At 45.5% G+C, this 16,420-nt stretch overlaps 1 protein-coding gene and 1 long non-coding RNA gene across 4 annotated transcripts; one reads left to right on the top strand and one right to left on the bottom strand.

The window, feature by feature from the left end:
* Nucleotides 1–1,105: 1,105 nt before the first annotated feature.
* On the bottom strand, nucleotides 1,106–15,696 carry SIRPB2 (signal regulatory protein beta 2). 3 transcript variants are annotated; one of them, XM_038571832.1, is made up of 5 exons: nucleotides 15,477–15,696; nucleotides 6,474–6,839; nucleotides 5,031–5,372; nucleotides 4,415–4,480; nucleotides 1,106–3,352 (listed from the first exon to the last, which is right to left on the bottom strand). In XM_038571832.1, exons 1-5 carry the CDS (start codon nucleotides 15,574–15,576, stop codon nucleotides 3,207–3,209), a joined length of 1,020 nt encoding a protein of 339 aa, XP_038427760.1. In that variant the 5' UTR covers nucleotides 15,577–15,696; the 3' UTR covers nucleotides 1,106–3,206. The 3 variants fall into 3 exon arrangements, with proteins under 3 accessions (XP_038427760.1, XP_038427762.1, XP_038427761.1); XM_038571834.1 differs by having other exon boundaries at nucleotides 1,106–3,063; XM_038571833.1 differs by having other exon boundaries at nucleotides 5,031–5,369.
* Nucleotides 3,942–8,626, top strand: LOC111092086. The gene is made up of 3 exons (XR_005377696.1): nucleotides 3,942–4,446; nucleotides 6,726–6,896; nucleotides 7,126–8,626. It is a non-coding gene; the product is annotated as an uncharacterized LOC111092086 (long non-coding RNA).
* Nucleotides 15,697–16,420: the final 724 nt, after the last annotated feature.

Below are 16,420 nucleotides of genomic sequence, written 5' to 3'. Positions count from 1 at the left end.
GTCTCTTATGAATAAATAAATACAATCTTTAGAAAAAAAATACCTAAGAAGGGAGATGCTAATGTTGTTACCAGTTTATGGAAACCAAGGAAACCAACACACTGTGAGAGGAACAAACTCACCCAAGAGATGATTAGGAGAACTGGAATTTGAATCTGAGTAGATTCCCAAGACTGTGGACTTTACTTCTACCCTCTACACCCCCTCAGATGTTACAGGGGTCTAACATGTGCCAAGCATCTGCTTGGTGCTTACGCTTCCTGTGTCCTGTCAAGCACACTCCTGCTTCAGAGTCTTTGCCCTTGCTGTTCCTTGCGCCTATTACATTCTCCCCTCCAGTTATCGGCAACTCTCTACTCACTCCCTTCAAGTCTCTGCTCACTTTACCTGTGGGGACCCTTCTGACCACCTTAAATAAAATGTATCTCCTCTACCTTGTTCTGGCATGCCCCCCCCCCCCCGCCAGACTCCTCCTTCAGCCCTATTATTCCTTTAGCATTCACCATCATGTGACATGTTACTTATCTACATTTACTTGCTTGTTGTCTGTCTTCCCCCAGTCGTAGGTATGTCTTGAAAGAGCAGATTTTTCTCTTTATTTCTCAGTACACTAATTAGTGCCTGGCTCCCTGTCACCTTCAGCCACTTTTATGAATGAATGGCAGGGCTACGAGACGTTAGGTTCCTGCCCTCAGTAAGTTCAAGTTCTAGTGGAGACAATTGGCAATCATGAAGGAAATACACACCCCTTTGTTTCAGGCAGTCATGAGTGCGGTGAAGAACATGTGAGCTGCATGAGGCATGAGAAGGATGGAGATGTCATGGTGGACGGAGCAGCCTGGGAGCCTTCGTGGAGGAGAGAGACTTGGATGAGTTAGAGAATGTGGCATGGCCGAGGCCAAGATGGGTATCAGGTTGGTGTCAGGTGGGCGGGTGGTAGTGGGAGAAGTGATTGGAGAGGGGGCTGGTTTGCAGGGACTGCATCAAGCAGGGCCCTGCAAGTCCAGGAGTTTTTGGGGGCAGAGCAGTTTTTCCAGTGGCTCAGTTCCACACTTCCCTGCTGTTAATCTCCCATGGCTACTGTGACAAATGACCACAAACCTGGTGCTTTAGAACAACAGAAATTTATTGTCTCATCGTTCTGAGGCCAGGAGTCTGAAATCCGTATCACTGGGCAGAGTCAAGGTGTCAGTGGGCCTCTGCTCCCTCTGGAGGCTCTGGGGAGAGCTGTCCTGGCTTCTTCCAGCTCCTGGGTGCTCCTGGCATTCTTTAACTTATGGCCACATCACTTCCATCTTTGCCTCTGTGGTCACATTGCTGTCTCCTCCTCAGTGTTCAAACTCCCTCTGTCTCTCCCTCATCAGGATGCTCTCAATTGCATTTAGGGCTCACCCAGATAATCGAAGATAAACTCCCCATCTCAAGATCCTTAATTCCAGCTGCAAAGTCCTTTTCTTTGCCATGTGAGGTCATAGTCACAGGTTCCAGAGATTAGGACGTGGATATCTTCTGGCAGGGGGCCATTATTCTGATGACTGGTAATTCAACGATTTATGCGACTCTCAGAGTAAACTAATGGCCCCTTTGGCTTATATTTTGCAAGCTGTTTTTCTGTTGTTATAATGAAAACCAGCCAGACTAATGCACTTCCCCCCAGAGTAGGTGCTAGTAAATGTTCACGTGGAAAGCAAAAAGGGAGTTCATAGGTATCGAGGGTACTTGGTGCACACAGCACATATTAAGCCCTGAGTATATGAATTGAATCAGTTTTTATACGATGCACAAAAGTCCACATTATGATCGTTGTCCACATTATTATCCATGAGAGTCCAAGAGGTGGAGTGACTGATGAGGCAGGAAGGGCACACTGAGAGGGAGTGGATGGAAGCTTCGGAATTGCAAACTAGGTGTGTCACACTTTCCCCTACATTGGGCTGCTCAGCCCCAGCACTATGATGCTTTGGACCAGACAATTCTTTGTTGTGGGGGCTGCCCTGTGTATTACAGGGTGTTTAGCAGCATCCCTGATCCCAACTCACTAGATGGTGATAGCCAGTTAGGACAACCCCCAAGTTGTGACAACTGAAAGTGTCTCTAGACATTGCAAAATGTATGCTGGGGGAGAAGCCTCCTCTTCTTCAGAACTACTGCTCTCTATTATACTGCCCTAGTGGAGGTGGTGGTACAAAGAGGTGCTGTTTCAGCTGGGAATTGAACTCAACTGTCAGACAGAGCAAGGAGGCAGCTGCCTCTATGCCACTGAAGTAGACACTGCTGGTTATCTACTGATGTTTGCCCTCTGGTTCTTTTAGTGAAAAATGACAGCTGGCTACACTGCTGCCAGAATAAAGACTACATTTCCCAGTCTTCCTTGCAACTAGGTGTGACTATGCGACCAGATTCCAGCCAATCAGAGGTGATGTGGGCAAATTCTCAGCGATGCTCTTGAAGGAGAGGGTCCTACTTCTCTTCACTGCCTTCTTCCCTAGTCTTGCTGCCTGGCATGACTTGGTAGCAAGATCCAGGAATCTCAGGTCTCAGTATCAAGGAGTCCTCTATTGCCTGGCCTGCTTATGCTTGGTTATCACAAGATAAACTAGTTTTCTTCTGGGTTAAGCCACTGTTATTTAAGAGTTTTGTTAAAGTTGCCCAGCCTGAATTTAACTATTACAGCTACCCAAGCCACCCATAGTAGGGAAGGAAAGAAGGCAGGAAATGGGGAGAGGAGGAGTAAATGGGGGGGCCTGGCCAGTCTGGCTCTGCAAGCTCAGAGATGCGTAGGAAAACCTTCTGGAAAGGACTCTGAGTTGAATCTTGAAGGATGAGAAAATGTGGAGAGGGGCAGAAGGGGGCAGACACTCCAGAAGGGGCTGTGGCAGGAACAAGGATCCTGAGAAGAGGGCTGGGCAAAGCCTTGGAGGAGGAGGAGGGCTTACAGGGGCTGTGAAGGGAGAGCACGGCACATCAGAAGGGAGTTCAGTCAGTGCCCAGTGGAGGACTTCACCAGGTGAGTGGAAACCAGGTATGTGGATCCCGGAGTTTGGCATGAGTCCTGGGGAGCCTCTGGAGGTTGAGATCAGAGGCAGAGAAATGGTTGGGAAGCCTTGGCCTCCCTCTGATTCAGAGGACCCACTCTGGGGCCGACCCCTCACCCACGCCCCATGCCCCATGCCCTATTCCCCATGCTCCATGCCCCATGCCCCAAGCTAATGTGGGCCCAGTTTTGCTGGGCCTGGAGTCTTGACGTCTTCTTGCCATGGTCTCCTCTGGCAGGCAACCAGGACCAGCAGGAGTGCAGCCAGGGTTGTTGCCTTCAGCCCCAGGACCAGAGATGTGAACACAGACAGGAGGTCTGGAGGACGCAGGGGAGAACTCAGGAAGGACCCTGGGTGATTCCCCAATAGTCCAGACCTCAGTGTCCCCACAGGGAAGTCTGGCCCCAGCTGCTGGGCCACATTCTTTGTACACTGAGAGAGGAGACCAAAGACCCCTCCCTCTATCCTGGGCCTAAAGAGGCTTTGCCCAATATCCTACCCGTAAGTTTAGTCATCTTGGCAGCATTCTTGACCTCTGATAGTAATAAAAAACTGTGTTCATTTATTGGCTGTTCAGCATCTCTGCCCCAGACCTTGAGCTAAGCACTTCCTAATTGCCTAACATAACCCTTAAACTTATCTTGCAAGGTAGGATAATAATGCAATTGGTACAGATGAGGAGGCAGACTCAGAGTGGGAAAATGATTTTCTCAGGGACATATATGTTAGAGAAGTGATGGGACCAGGTGTTACAGCTCCCAAGAATGGCAGGAACAGGGCTGAGCCACAGGGAGCATCTGAGGTCGCTACCCTAAGTCTCACCCCCAGCCCCGCCTCAGTCACAAGGGGCCCTTGTGATGTGATGTGATGTGATATGCACAGTTCTGGGCATTTGGCACATGTGATCTCATTAGATCTACATGCCACCTTGAGTGGTAGGCTCTCTGATTCTTATTGCTTCTCCCCACTAGTTTCGCAGAGTAGGACTATAAAAATTCAAGGAGCGAGGCAAATTGCCACAATCACACAGCTAGAAAGGGGCTCAATACAGGATGCCTGGCTACAAAGCCATGTTCTCCAGTACCGTGATGTACAGTTTCACGGTGTATCCTTGCACTGGACTTCAGGGAGCTCACTACTTCTCAGGCAAGACTGCCTACTGAATAGTTAGCACTGGCTGTTAGAGAGTCCCTTCTTTAAATGAGCTTCAACATGGTTCTCTGGGTTCCTGGTTCTGCAGTCAAGATGAAGTCTTGGGGACTTTCTTGGTGACAGGTGGCCTTTGGAGTCAGGGACTGCTCCCTTCCCATGGCCCACGTCATGTTTGGCCACCCTTGCCTTGGGGACTGGTTACCTTCCCAGGACGTAGGTACACTCACCTGATGGAAATATCCCGGCGACATGTTCATTGGTGAGTTCTGTCTCTTGGGGAGAAGGGGGCTTTGCTGCAAGGAAGAGAGATAGTCACACATTTCCCTTTTCTTTCTGTCCTGCCATCTCCTGAGCCCCTGCGCTAGGACCAGGAGTCATCAAGATGAGTCTATCTGGGATGGGGGCTAGAAGTCAAACCCTGCTACTGTGAGGGACTAGTTAGACGTGTGGGAGCATCTCTGGTGTAGAGACAATGTCTGGTTCATTGCAGTATCTACACACCTAATACAGTGCAGGACAATAAACAGGCACTTAACAGATGTTGTTAAATCATTAATGGTCTATACAAAGTTTTGTGGAGCCCAGAATGGGGAGAAATTAATTCTGCCTGGGAGAAACAAAAGGTTTCACAGAGGAGGGGCTATTTGTGGTAGGCCTTGAATGATGAGTAGGAGTTCTTCAGAGAGAAGAAGAAAGAATTCCAGACAGCGGAACAACTTTTGTAAAGGTTGGAGGCTGAGAACAGCTGGCTTATTTGGGACATGATGGAAAGTTCGTTGTAGGCCACGTTCCTCTTACCCCCAACGCCTCCCCCTTCCCTCATCCCCTCACCACCTGTCTCACCTTTTACTCTCAGTCTGGTGCCCATTCCAGACAGGTATTGTCTGTTGAATTTCCTATGAAACTTGACACAGTAGTAGGTGCCCTCATGTTCAGTGGAGACGCCTTGCAGCAGAATGCTAAAATCCCTCCTGGAGGCCTGGACTGCTGTCACATTAGGATGGGAGATGCCTTCAAAGTTGTAAATGGCCTCCCGGCTCAGACCAGTTCCCCGAAACCACCTGATGGCACCTGGGGGACCATCTCCAAGCACTGTGCAGTTCAGGAATACATTGTCTCCGATGGTTGCCAATACCAATTCCTGGGGCTGAATGATCCAGAGGTCTGGCTCTGGGTCCCCGGCTTCTGAAGTCAAAGAGAGGGGCCTTGTGGTATTCTGTTTCCTCCTCCACTGTCTGCTCATTACCTCCCTCATATCTTCCCTCCCTCCCCTTTCCCTGATTTCTCTACTCAGTAACTCCCTCTGCATCCCCCCATTACTCTCAGGTTGATTCATTCAGTAAAGAAATTTCTAGTACCTACTATGTGCTGATGTTTAAGATTGAGAAAAATGAAGCTTAGCAAGACATACAGATGTCCTGCTAGGAAAGTTCTCAGTCTGGTGGTAGATAGAGATGGCCCAGAAAATCCTCCTGAGCTTGAAAACCCAGAGGACTGTAGGACCAAGAGAAGGTACCTGTCACAGCTTGGAAGGAGTCTGAGAAACCTTTATGACATGCTTGCATCAAGTTAAAAATTAACCCTTCCCTCTGCCCCCAGCCACCTTACACAGACATTCTGTCAACAGTCTACATGGTGTTCTGTAGACTGTTCTTCTATTTCATCACCCGAATGACCCTCCAAGTAGGAATTATGTCACCTATCCTACAAGTTAAGCACTTGAACTGTGTAGAGCTGAAGTGATCAATTTAACACACTCTTCTCGAATGGCAGGATCAGGATTTGAGTGCCCAGGTCACCGCTGCTGGGCTTACAGATAGCATGACTTATTATATGGGGAGTGAGGTCGATGAAAGGATCAGCCCTAGCTCTTGAGTCCTCTGGTAGTATGGTACATCCCTGCTCCTGCCGTGGCCTCACTGTGGCAAGGCACACATCACGGTCTCTCCCTTTGAGCTTAGCCAAGTGACTTGCTTTAGCCAATGGGCTGTTAGTAGACATTACGTGGTTAGAAGCTAGAAATGTGCCTGAGGCTTTGGGACTTGTTCTCTTTGCTCCTGCCATCTCCACGACACAGATGTACCCTAGGTAGCTGCAATGAGACGTGGCCCTGGAACAAGGCACGTGGAGCAGAACCACTCCAGCTGTCTGTACATGTGTGATGGGACACACTTATTTTGTGTGCCACTGGGATTTGTGTGTACGGCATGGTTGTGGTTAAAGGCGGCTGATGCAGGGACACAGATCAGAGCCAGGTGCTAAGACCCGCAGAGCCCTGATACTCACCCTTCACAAACACTGAGGTGCCCTCCTGCAGTGTCTTTTCTGAGTTCTCATTCTTGTTACCAAACCACACACAGTGGTAGGTTCCAGCATGCCTGCTGGTGACATTGTAGATATAGATGGAATAGTCACAATTAAGTGGCTCCAATGTCCGTTGGATCAATGGCATGACTCCAGGAAAGAAGCCGTGTTTGAAGTTATAAATCTCCTCCTTGTCCTGATGGCTCACCTTGACCCATTTAATCATGTCATCAGTGCAGGAGCCGTCCACTGTACACCGAAGTAGGAGTGTGTTACCTTCTGCCACCAGCATACGACCCTCAGGCTGTAGCACCTGCCATTTACTCCCATAGCTCGGCTCAGAGGCTCCTACAACAGAGGAAGAAAGGATTTGTGCTTAGCAGGAAGGAACTGGAGCCTTAAGAGGTGAGCTTAACCCAACCTAGTCATTGGCTGGCCAAGAACAATTACAACACTGGAGGGATGTTGCTGGGAGAGGGAAGTGCAAAAGATGGGGAGGTTGGCTGAAGAGGCAGGACAGAACTATTGAATGGAGAACTTACAAATAATAAGTGGCACTTAAGTGCTCACCATGTCCCAAGCCCTGTGTGGCTTACCACATCTATTCTTGCCAACGCTCCTGTGACGTGGGCAGCATTATTCCTATCTTCACAGAAGACCCTGACAGCCCAGATGATTAGGTAAGTTTCCCAGGATCACTATTTATGGGCTGAATTGTGTCTCCCTGGCCAAATTCATATGTTGGGGTCCTAACCCCCAGTACCTCTGAATGTGGCTTCATTTGGAGATAGGGTTGTTAAAGAGGAAATTAAGTTAAAATTAGAGGATGAGGGTGGACCCTAATCCAATATGACTGGTGTCCTTAGAAGAAGAGTAGATTAGGACACAGATACACAAAGAGGGAGGCCCACATGGAGGTATAGGGAGAGGATGGTCATCTGTAAGCTAAGAAGAGAAGCCTCAGAAGAAACCAACCCTGCTGATACCTAGACTTCCAGTCTCCAGAAGTATGAGAAAATACATTTAAACCACCAGTCTGTTATGGCCACCCAAACTAATACCTCATCCAATAAGAATGTGACAGTCTGTTTCTGGAGCCCCTGCTCTCAGCTCTCAGCTCACAAATGTATCACACAAAGTGTGTGCACGGTGGTGTTTAGTGTAAACATCCTCCTTGTTTCCTGTGGATTCTTTTTAAAATTAATGAATTTTTAAAAATTTTAAAGTAATTTCTGTGCCTAACATGGGACTTGAACTCACAACATTGAGAACAAGAGTCATATGCTCTACCAACTGAGTCGGCCAGATGCCCCTTGCCCCACCCCCGTGAATTCTTTTCTTAAAAAAAACTACTTTATTGAGGTATTATTTACATACAGTAAATACCAGAAATTTTATGTCCTGTATGCAGTTCTATAACTTTAAAAATTTTTTTAAAAATATTTATCTATTTGAGAGAGAGACACAGAATTACTCATGAGAGAGACCATGTGCAGAGAGGAAAGGGATAAATAGACTCCCTGTGGAACAGGGAGCCAGACATGGGGCTCGATCCCAGGACTCTGGGATCATGACCTGAGCTGAAGGCAGACGCTTAACTGACTGAGCCACCCAGGCACCTCAAAACATTTTTTAATTTGAAGTAGAGTTGAATATAACATTATATTATTTTCAGGTGTCTTGTGTGAATTCTTTGCCAAACTGCAATGCTTGGGGGATCCCTGGGTGGCTCAGTGGTTTAGCGCCTGCCTTAGGCACAGGACGTGATCCTGGAGTCCCGGGGTCGAGTCCCACATCAGGATCCCTGCATGGAGCCTGCTTCTCTCTCTGCCTCTCTCTTTCTCTGTGTCTCTCATGAATAAATAAATAAAATCTTTAAAAAAAAAACTGCAATGCTTGTTGGTGTGTAGGGAAGTGGGTCTATTTTGGTTGTTGAACTGCTGAGTTGGGCCTTAAAACAGGCACAGAGAAAGAGGACCAAGGCCTCTCATGCAAGTTCTTTCATACCTGGGTAATAAACATCATCTCAGGTGTTCCCCTCAAGAACTCCCTGAGGCATGAGTTATTACCTCCATTTTTGAGATGAGGAAACCTAATGGGGAAGAAACATGAGGGGACCAAGGCATTCCATTAGCAGTATGACTGAGGATCTGGACTCAGATCAGGTGACTTACGTTTCTTTTTCTTTTCTTTTCTTTTTTTTTTTTTTTAAGATTTAAAAAATGTATTTATGAGAGAGAGAGAGAGTCAGAGACACAGGCAGAGGGAGAAGCAGGCTCCATGCAGGGAGCCCGACATGGGACTCCATCCCAGGTCTCCAGGAACATGCCCTGGGCTGAAGGCAGCACTAAACCGCTAAGCCACCCAGGCTGCCTATGACTTAAGGTTCTAATCAATACAGGTCATCAGCTTTGTGTCCCGACTGTCCCCTGGTGTATGTGACCATCAGGCCTGGTGAATGACTTGGTCTCACTCCAAGATATAGGTTTGCAGGAAATCATGATGTTTCTCAGTTGAAAGTGAGGTAGGGGAGTAGGGATGTGAGGCAGACATTTCCTGGGGTGGGGGTGGGGGAATGTGGAATTCTAAATTCCTCTTCTGCCTGCTAGGCTTGTGCTGCTAGCCTCTACAAGAACTGCCTCACAGTTGTGATTAAGTGATACCTCATGCTCAGTCCTAGGGATTGCTTTTGTCCTTGGTGTCTTAAGTTCTGAGCAGTTTGGCAGCATCCACCCTCAAATACCATAATGTGAGCAAGTCAGATCTAGATCTATTCTCTCTAATCCTTTATGGCGGTCTGTTCCCTGGTCTCAGTAGTTTCCTTGCACCTCGTACACGTGCACTGAGTGGTGCCCTCCACTCAGCACAGGGCTGAGAATAGTGCCTGTCCTCACCAGCCAAACTGGAAAACCTCATGATTGACAGAGCAATGGGTAGAAAGGACAGAAGAGATTACTCAGAAAGAAGTGCTCTGGTCTCATCTAGCAAATCTGAAAAGCAAGGTCCTGAAATGATAAAAACAAACAATATTCCATTGTGAGGCTTTAACACATGTTTAAGTGAAGCTCTGACAGCAACCAAAGACTGGAAGGGGGAAACACTAGGATACTTTCAAAAGTTTCCTATACTGTATGCTGAATGGTATGCTGTTACTTAAAGGTAGGTTGCAATCAATTACAGATGTATACTATAAACTTTATACCACTAAATGACAAAATAGTTACAGCTAATAAGCCAATGAAAGAGATGAAATAGCATTATAAAAATATTCAACAATCAAAAGAAGACAGAAAAAGAGTAAAAAGGGAACAAAGAACAAATTGGACAAATAGGAAGGTAGTAATATCTAAATCTGATCCTATAAAAAGTCACTTTGAATGTAAATGTTCTAAATACATATGTAAAAGTTAGAGATTGTTGGATTGGATAAAAAAGTAAGACCTAACTATCTGTTGCCTATAAAAATGCATTTTAAATATTAAAGGTGCACATATGTTAAAAGGAAAATGATGGAAAAAGCTATAGCATATGGACACTAATCAAAGGAAAGCTGGAGTGGCTATATTAGTATCAGGTAAAGTAGATTTTAGAGCAAAGAATATCTCTAGGAGTAAAGAATGTTGCTTCATAATGATAAAGGAGCAAATTAAACAAGAAGATACACAAATCCCAAACATTTGTGCAACAGATAATAGGACTTCAAAGTATATGAAGCAAAATCCAGTAAAATGTTAGGGGGAAACAGACAAATACACAGCTATGCTCTGAGATTTCAATATCCTTCTTTTCATAGTTGATAGAACATGTAGGCAGAAAGTCAGAAAGAATACAGAAGACTTGAAAAGCACTATCAACTAACTTAGCCTAATTGATATTTATAGAACACTATGCCCCCAAATAGCAGGATATACAGTTCTTTTCAAATGCACAAAGAACATTTGCAAAGATAGAGCATATTCTGAGTCATAAAAATAGTCTCAACAAGTTTAAAATAATTCAAGCATAATCTTTGACCACAGTGGAATTAAATTAGAATCAATAGCAGACAGATGCCCAGGAAACCCTGAGATAATTCACAAGCTAAATAACACACTTTCCAATAACACATGAGTTAAAGACAAAATAAAAGGGAAATTAGAAAGTATTTTGATCTGGGGATCCCTGGGTGGCTTAGCAGTTTGGCGCCTGCCTTCAGCCTGAGGCATGATCCTGGAGTCCTGGGATTGAGTCCTGGGATTGAGTCCCGGGATCAAGTCCCGCATTGGGCTCTCTGCATAGAGCCTGCTTCTCCCTCTGCCTGTGTCTCTGCCTCTCTTTCTCTCTGTGTCTCTCATGAATAAATAAATAAAATCTTAAAAAAAGTATTTTGATCCAAATGAAAATGAAAACAATAATAAAATTTGTGGAATGTATAGGGAAATTTATAGCATTATATGACTATATTAGGAAAGAAGAAAGGACTTAAATGAATGGCCTTAGTCACTACTTTAAGAAACAAGGAGGGGCTCCTAGTTGGTTCAGTTGGTTGGGCATCCATCCTCCATCCAGCTCTCAATTTGGGCTTGGGTTGTGATCTCAAGGTTCTGGGGATGAACTCTGTGTTGGTCTCTGTGCTCAGTGTGGAGCCTGCTTGGGATTCTTTCTGTTCCTTTCCCTCTGCTCCTCCCTCACTGCTCCTGCTCTTTGTTTCTAAAAAAAAAAATAATAAAAAAGAAGAAATAAGGAAAAAAGAGGAAATTAAACCCAAAGTAAGAAGAAGAAAGGAAACCACAAATATCTGAGTGAAAAGCAACAAAGTAAAAAAATGGAAAACAACAGAGAAAAATCAGTAAGAATGAAATCTTTGAGAAGATCATTATAATTGATAAATCTATAGCTATAGTGAAAGAGAGAGGGTGAAAGAGAGAGAGAGAGAGAGAGAGAGATATGGCCAGTCAGGAATGAGAGAGGTGGCAGCAGTACAGACTTTACAGATATTAAAGAACTATGGGAATAAGGGAATACTATGGAAAGTTCATGGCTATATATACTGACAAAGGGACAAATTCCTTGAAAAACACAAATGGTTACCAAAGCTCCGTCAAGAAAAAATAGATAACCTAAGTAGCCCTATTATCTAATTAAAACATTTAACCTGTATTAAAAACTTTCCCACAAAGAAAACTGCAAGCCCAGAGGGCCTCACTAGTGAATTCTGCCATACATTTAGATACAACAACAAAATCACAATCCATAAAAGAACAAATTAATAAATTGGATTTTATGAAAACTAAGCATTTTTGCTGTTCAAAAGACATTTGTAAGAGAATAAAAAAGACAACCTACAGAGTTGGAGAAAATCTTTGCAAAGTATATATCTGATAAAAGATTTGTAACCAGAATATATTAAAAACTCTCAAAACTCAATAATAAGAAAAACAGTTTAAAAATGGGAGTCGAAAAATAAATGGGAGTCGAGGGGCACCCAGGTGACTCAGTTGGTTGGGTGTCTGACTCCTGATTTTGGCTTGGGTCATGATCTTGGGATCTTGGGATGGGGCCAAACAGAGGCTCTGTACTAGGTGTGGAGCCTGCTTGGGGTTCTCTTGCCCTCCCTCTCTTTCTGCCCACCCTCCACCTTCATGTGCCCACGTGTGTGCACACTCTCTCTCTTTCTAAAATAAATAAATAAATCTTTAAAAAAAATGAGAGTTGAAGAGACACTTGACCAAAAAGGATGCACATGAAAGAAGTCCAGCAACATTACACATTAGGCAAGTGAAATTAAAACCACAATGAGCTATTACTACACACCTGTGGGAATGACTAAAATTAAAAAGATTGACCATACCAGGTGTTGGCGAACATATAGAAGAAATATCTTCATACGTTGCTGATGAGAATGCAAAATGGTACAACCTTCTTGGAAAACAGTTTGGAAGTGTCTTTTTTTAATAAATTTATTTTTTATTGGTGTTCAATTTGCCAACATATAGAATAACACCCAGTGCTCATCCTGTCAAGTATCCACCTCAGTGCCTGTCACCCAGTCACCCCCACCCCCCACCCACCTCCCCTTCTACCACCCCTAGTTCGTTTCCCAGAGTTAGGAGTCTCTCATGTTCTGTCTCCCTCTCTGATATTTCCCACTCATTTTTTTCTCCTTTCCCCTTTATTCCCTTTCACTATTTTTTATATTCCCCAAATGAATGAGACTATATAATGTTTGTCCTTCTCCAATTGACTTATTTCACTCAGCATAATACCCTCCAGTTCCATCCACGTCGAAGCAAATGGTGAGTATTTGTCATTTCTAATGGCTCAGTAATATTCCATTGTATACATAGACCACAGCTTCTTTATCCATTCATCTCTCGATGGACACCGAGGCTCCTTCCACAGTTTGGCTATTGTGGACATTGCTGCTATAAACATCAGGGTGCAGGTGTCCCGGCGTTTCACTGCATCTGTATCTTTGGGGTAAATCCCCAGCAGTGCAATTGCTGGGTCGTAGGGCAGGTCTATTTTTAACTCTTTGAGGAACCTCCACACAGTTTTCCAGAGTGGCTGCACCAGTTCACATTCCCACCAACAGTGCAGGAGGGTTCCCCTTTCAGTTTGGAGGTGTCTTAAAAGTTCAACACATAGGTATCATATGATCCAGTCATGTTGTTAAGCATTTTCCCAAGAGAAATGAAAGCATAAGTCCATATAAAGACTTGTATGTGAGCATCTATAAATGCTTTATTTGTGACAGTCCCAAATTGCAAGCCCGCCAAATGTCTGGTTTGAATGGAAAAACAAGCTGTGGCTTATCCATACAGAGGGTAGAAATGAAAAGACATGCATGAACTATTAATATGTGCAACAACATGAATTAAGGTCAAAATAGTTATGCCGAGGAAAAGAAATCTGACAAAAAGGAGTACATACTGCATGATCTTGTATCAAGTTTTAGAAAATGCAAACTAGTCTATAATGACAGAAAGCAGATAAGTGGTTGCCTGGAGAGGAGGAGAAGTGGAAAAGATGAATCACAAGGAAAGTTTTGTGGGTCTTGGGTATATTCATTATACTGATTTTGGTGATGAGTACACAGGAGTGAAAGTATATCTAAAACCCAACAAAATTTACGAAAGTGTACATGTTAAATATGTGTCATTTGTTGTATGTCAATTGTACCCCAATGAAAGGAAGCCCTGTTCCAGTCACCTCTTCCTGCTGTCCCCTTCTTGGTTCTCCCTCTGTGTCATCCCATGGACTTTGGGAAATGTCCTGGGTACCTTGTCTTCAGGGCTGGAGCAGCCCCTTGCCCACAGCCCTGGGGTTCCTTCCCACCTATTTTCTGCCCTGCCTTACTTGGTCTGTGATGAGGGGTTCCATTTTGGAAGCCTGGTATAAAACCCATATTTTTCAAAAATATTTGATCCTGGGTAGTTTATGCATGTGACTTTCTAGCCTAAAATGCAGTGGATACTCAAGAGTATTTGTGGAATAAGCAATAGGAATTACAATTCACATTTTCCAATCAGGGAAACCAGTTCAGAGAAGCGAAGCGGTGCCCCAAATCACAGCCGGGGAATGAAGGAGTAGCCAGGTCTGGCCCCAGATCTGAGCCCACCAGGGCCCCTCTGGGAGGTGACCATTCTGGAGGACCCAAGGTGAGATGAGCAGGATCTGGGTCTCAACAGGAGCTGGGACAGTGGCCCAGATAGACGGGAGATGGAATGAGCCTGCTAAAAGCCCAGCATCCTGCCTGCTGGATCAGAGGTACTTGGGTTCAGAGGTTGAGCTGAACCCAGGTGCCCCAGGACTCAGGAGCTAAATCAGCCTGATCCTGACTTAGAGAAGACACAGGTAGGATAATAACAGCCAACAGTTACTAAATCTGTATATGTGCCAGGTGCTTAGAGGTATGATCTCATTGGATCCTCCAAATAAAGTCACGAAGTAGGTCCCATGATTAACCCCATTTTACAGACAGGAAAACTGAGGCTCAGAGAGAAGTTTCTTGAAGCAATCCGTGGTGAGGTTGAGCCTAGATTTCTCAGGCTGAGCCCATGCTGGTTTATGGATGTTCAGTTTGTGTGGCCACACAGGGCCTCATGCTTGTGTTAATGCTCAGCTGTTGCTGTCTTAAAGTTCTCAATACTTTTTGAACCTGTGTTTATATTTTGCACTGGGCCCAGCAAATTATGTCACTGATCCTGGGCTGAGCATCACCATTCTTATTTATATTTATTTAGTTAATAAGTGTTTTTTTAATATTTTTTTTTTAATTTTTATTTATTTATGATAGTCACAGAGAGAGAGAGAGAGAGGCAGAGACATAGGCAGAGGGAGAAGCAGGCTCCATGCACCGGCAGCCCGACGTGGGATTCGATCCCGGGTCTCCAGGATCGCGCCCTGGGCCAAAGGCAGGCGCCAAACCACTGCGCCACCCAGGGATCCCAATAAGTGTTTTTTTAAAACAGATTTTATCTATTGAGAAAGAGCAGGAGAGATCGAGAGAGCACGAGCTTGAGGAGAGGGGCAGAGGGAGAGGGAGAAGTAGACTCCCTGCTGAGCAGGGTGCCCGATTTGAGGTTCCATCCCAGGACCTTAAGATCATGATCTGAGCCAAAGGCAGACGCTTAACTGACTGAGCCACCCAGGTGCCCTGAGCCTCCCCATTTTTACACTTAATATTCACAGCACCTCATTAGCAGCCCTCTTTGTGGAAGAGGACAGTGATGTGGCATGTGACATGGGCACATGGGAGTTGGAGCCAGAGCCCATTCAGTGAGAGCCCAGAGCCTGGGAACTTAACTTCACTGTGCTGCCTCCCAAGAAGTCCTCCTTTTTTGGACACTGGATCTGCACTCTGCTGGGATCAGGAGATCTCTCAGCTCCCCATTCCCATTCCCTCTTGGTGGGGTCGAGCCCCTCTAGGCATGCCAGAGACCCTGGTGGCCCTCTCTGGGACAAGCCAGGGCAGGGTCCTGTTCTGTCCCAGATCCCACTCACCAAAGAAGACCAGGAGCAGCATCAGCAGCCAGGAGCAGGGAAGACAGTGGGCCAGATGCGTAGGGGTGGTCATGGCAAGGGGCACAAGTTTCTCCTGCATTCCCAAAGTTGGCCACCGTTCTTCGATTTGGTGGGTGTTAGAGCCTGAAATGGGACCCGTGGGCAAGGTTGTTTCTGCTTCTTGTGGCCAAGGCTGCTTGGGGAAGTGTTTTTACTACACTAAGACAGGGCTGCTGGTGCAAGAGGAAGGAGAAGTTTAGAGGGTTTCCGGGTTCTTTTTTTTTTAATGATTTATTTTTTAAAAGATTTTATTTATTTATACATGACAGACACACAGAGAGAGGCAGAGACACAGGCAGAGGAAGAAGCAGGCTCCACGCAGGGACCCCGACATGGGACTTGATCCAGGGTCTCCAGGATCACACCCCAGGGCTAAAGGCGGCACTAAACTGCTGGGCCACCAGGGCTGCCCAGGGTTTCCGGGTTCTGTGTTTGGGCAGTGAGTGGTTCCTGTAATCACTCTGTCCAAACCTCAATGACCCCTTGCCATAGGCCCTGGCATCTGGACGGAAGATGAACGTGCCTGTCCTGCATCCAAGTCAGCTAGACTTGGGATCAAGTATTGGCGTCTGCCTCTCCCTGGCTGTGTGACCTTTCAAACTCACTTCCCACCTCTGAATCTTTGTTTCTTCATCTGCAAAATGGGGACAGTAGTAATCCCCTCCTCAGAAAGGTGTTGTGGGAATTATAAGATATGTGTGTGGGTGAGGGCCCACACATGTACAGCACAATGAAAATGCTGAACATCCCAGCCATTGTTATTCATGATATGCAGGAAGGAGGAGAGGTGGCATTTGCGTAAGAAGAAGGATTTATTATTATAAAGCAAGTGTCCTTTCGACAGTGTGGGGAAGGCACAACCCCATTCCTAAATGTTTAATAGT

The sequence above is a fragment of the Canis lupus genome, chromosome 24, assembly GCF_011100685.1.
Source record: "Canis lupus familiaris isolate Mischka breed German Shepherd chromosome 24, alternate assembly UU_Cfam_GSD_1.0, whole genome shotgun sequence".
In the NCBI taxonomy this organism is placed as follows: domain Eukaryota; kingdom Metazoa; phylum Chordata; class Mammalia; order Carnivora; family Canidae; genus Canis; species Canis lupus.
The sequence above is the reverse complement of the archived record's forward strand: the minus strand, read 5'-3'. Positions and strand labels throughout refer to the sequence as shown.

Excerpts from the sequence above, each read along its gene's own strand:
- SIRPB2 (XM_038571832.1), bottom strand. The coding sequence starts at position 15,576 with ATGCAGGAGAAACTTGTGCCCCTTGCCATGACCACCCCTACGCATCTG. Across the intron at positions 4,481-5,030 it reads CACCAGACTGAGAGTAAAAG|CAAAGCCCCCTTCTCCCCAA; the intron begins GTGAGACAGGTG and ends TCTTCCTTGCAG. Across the intron at positions 3,353-4,414 it reads CGCCGGGATATTTCCATCAG|ACCTCCTGTCTGTGTTCACA; the intron begins GTGAGTGTACCT and ends TGCGTCCTCCAG.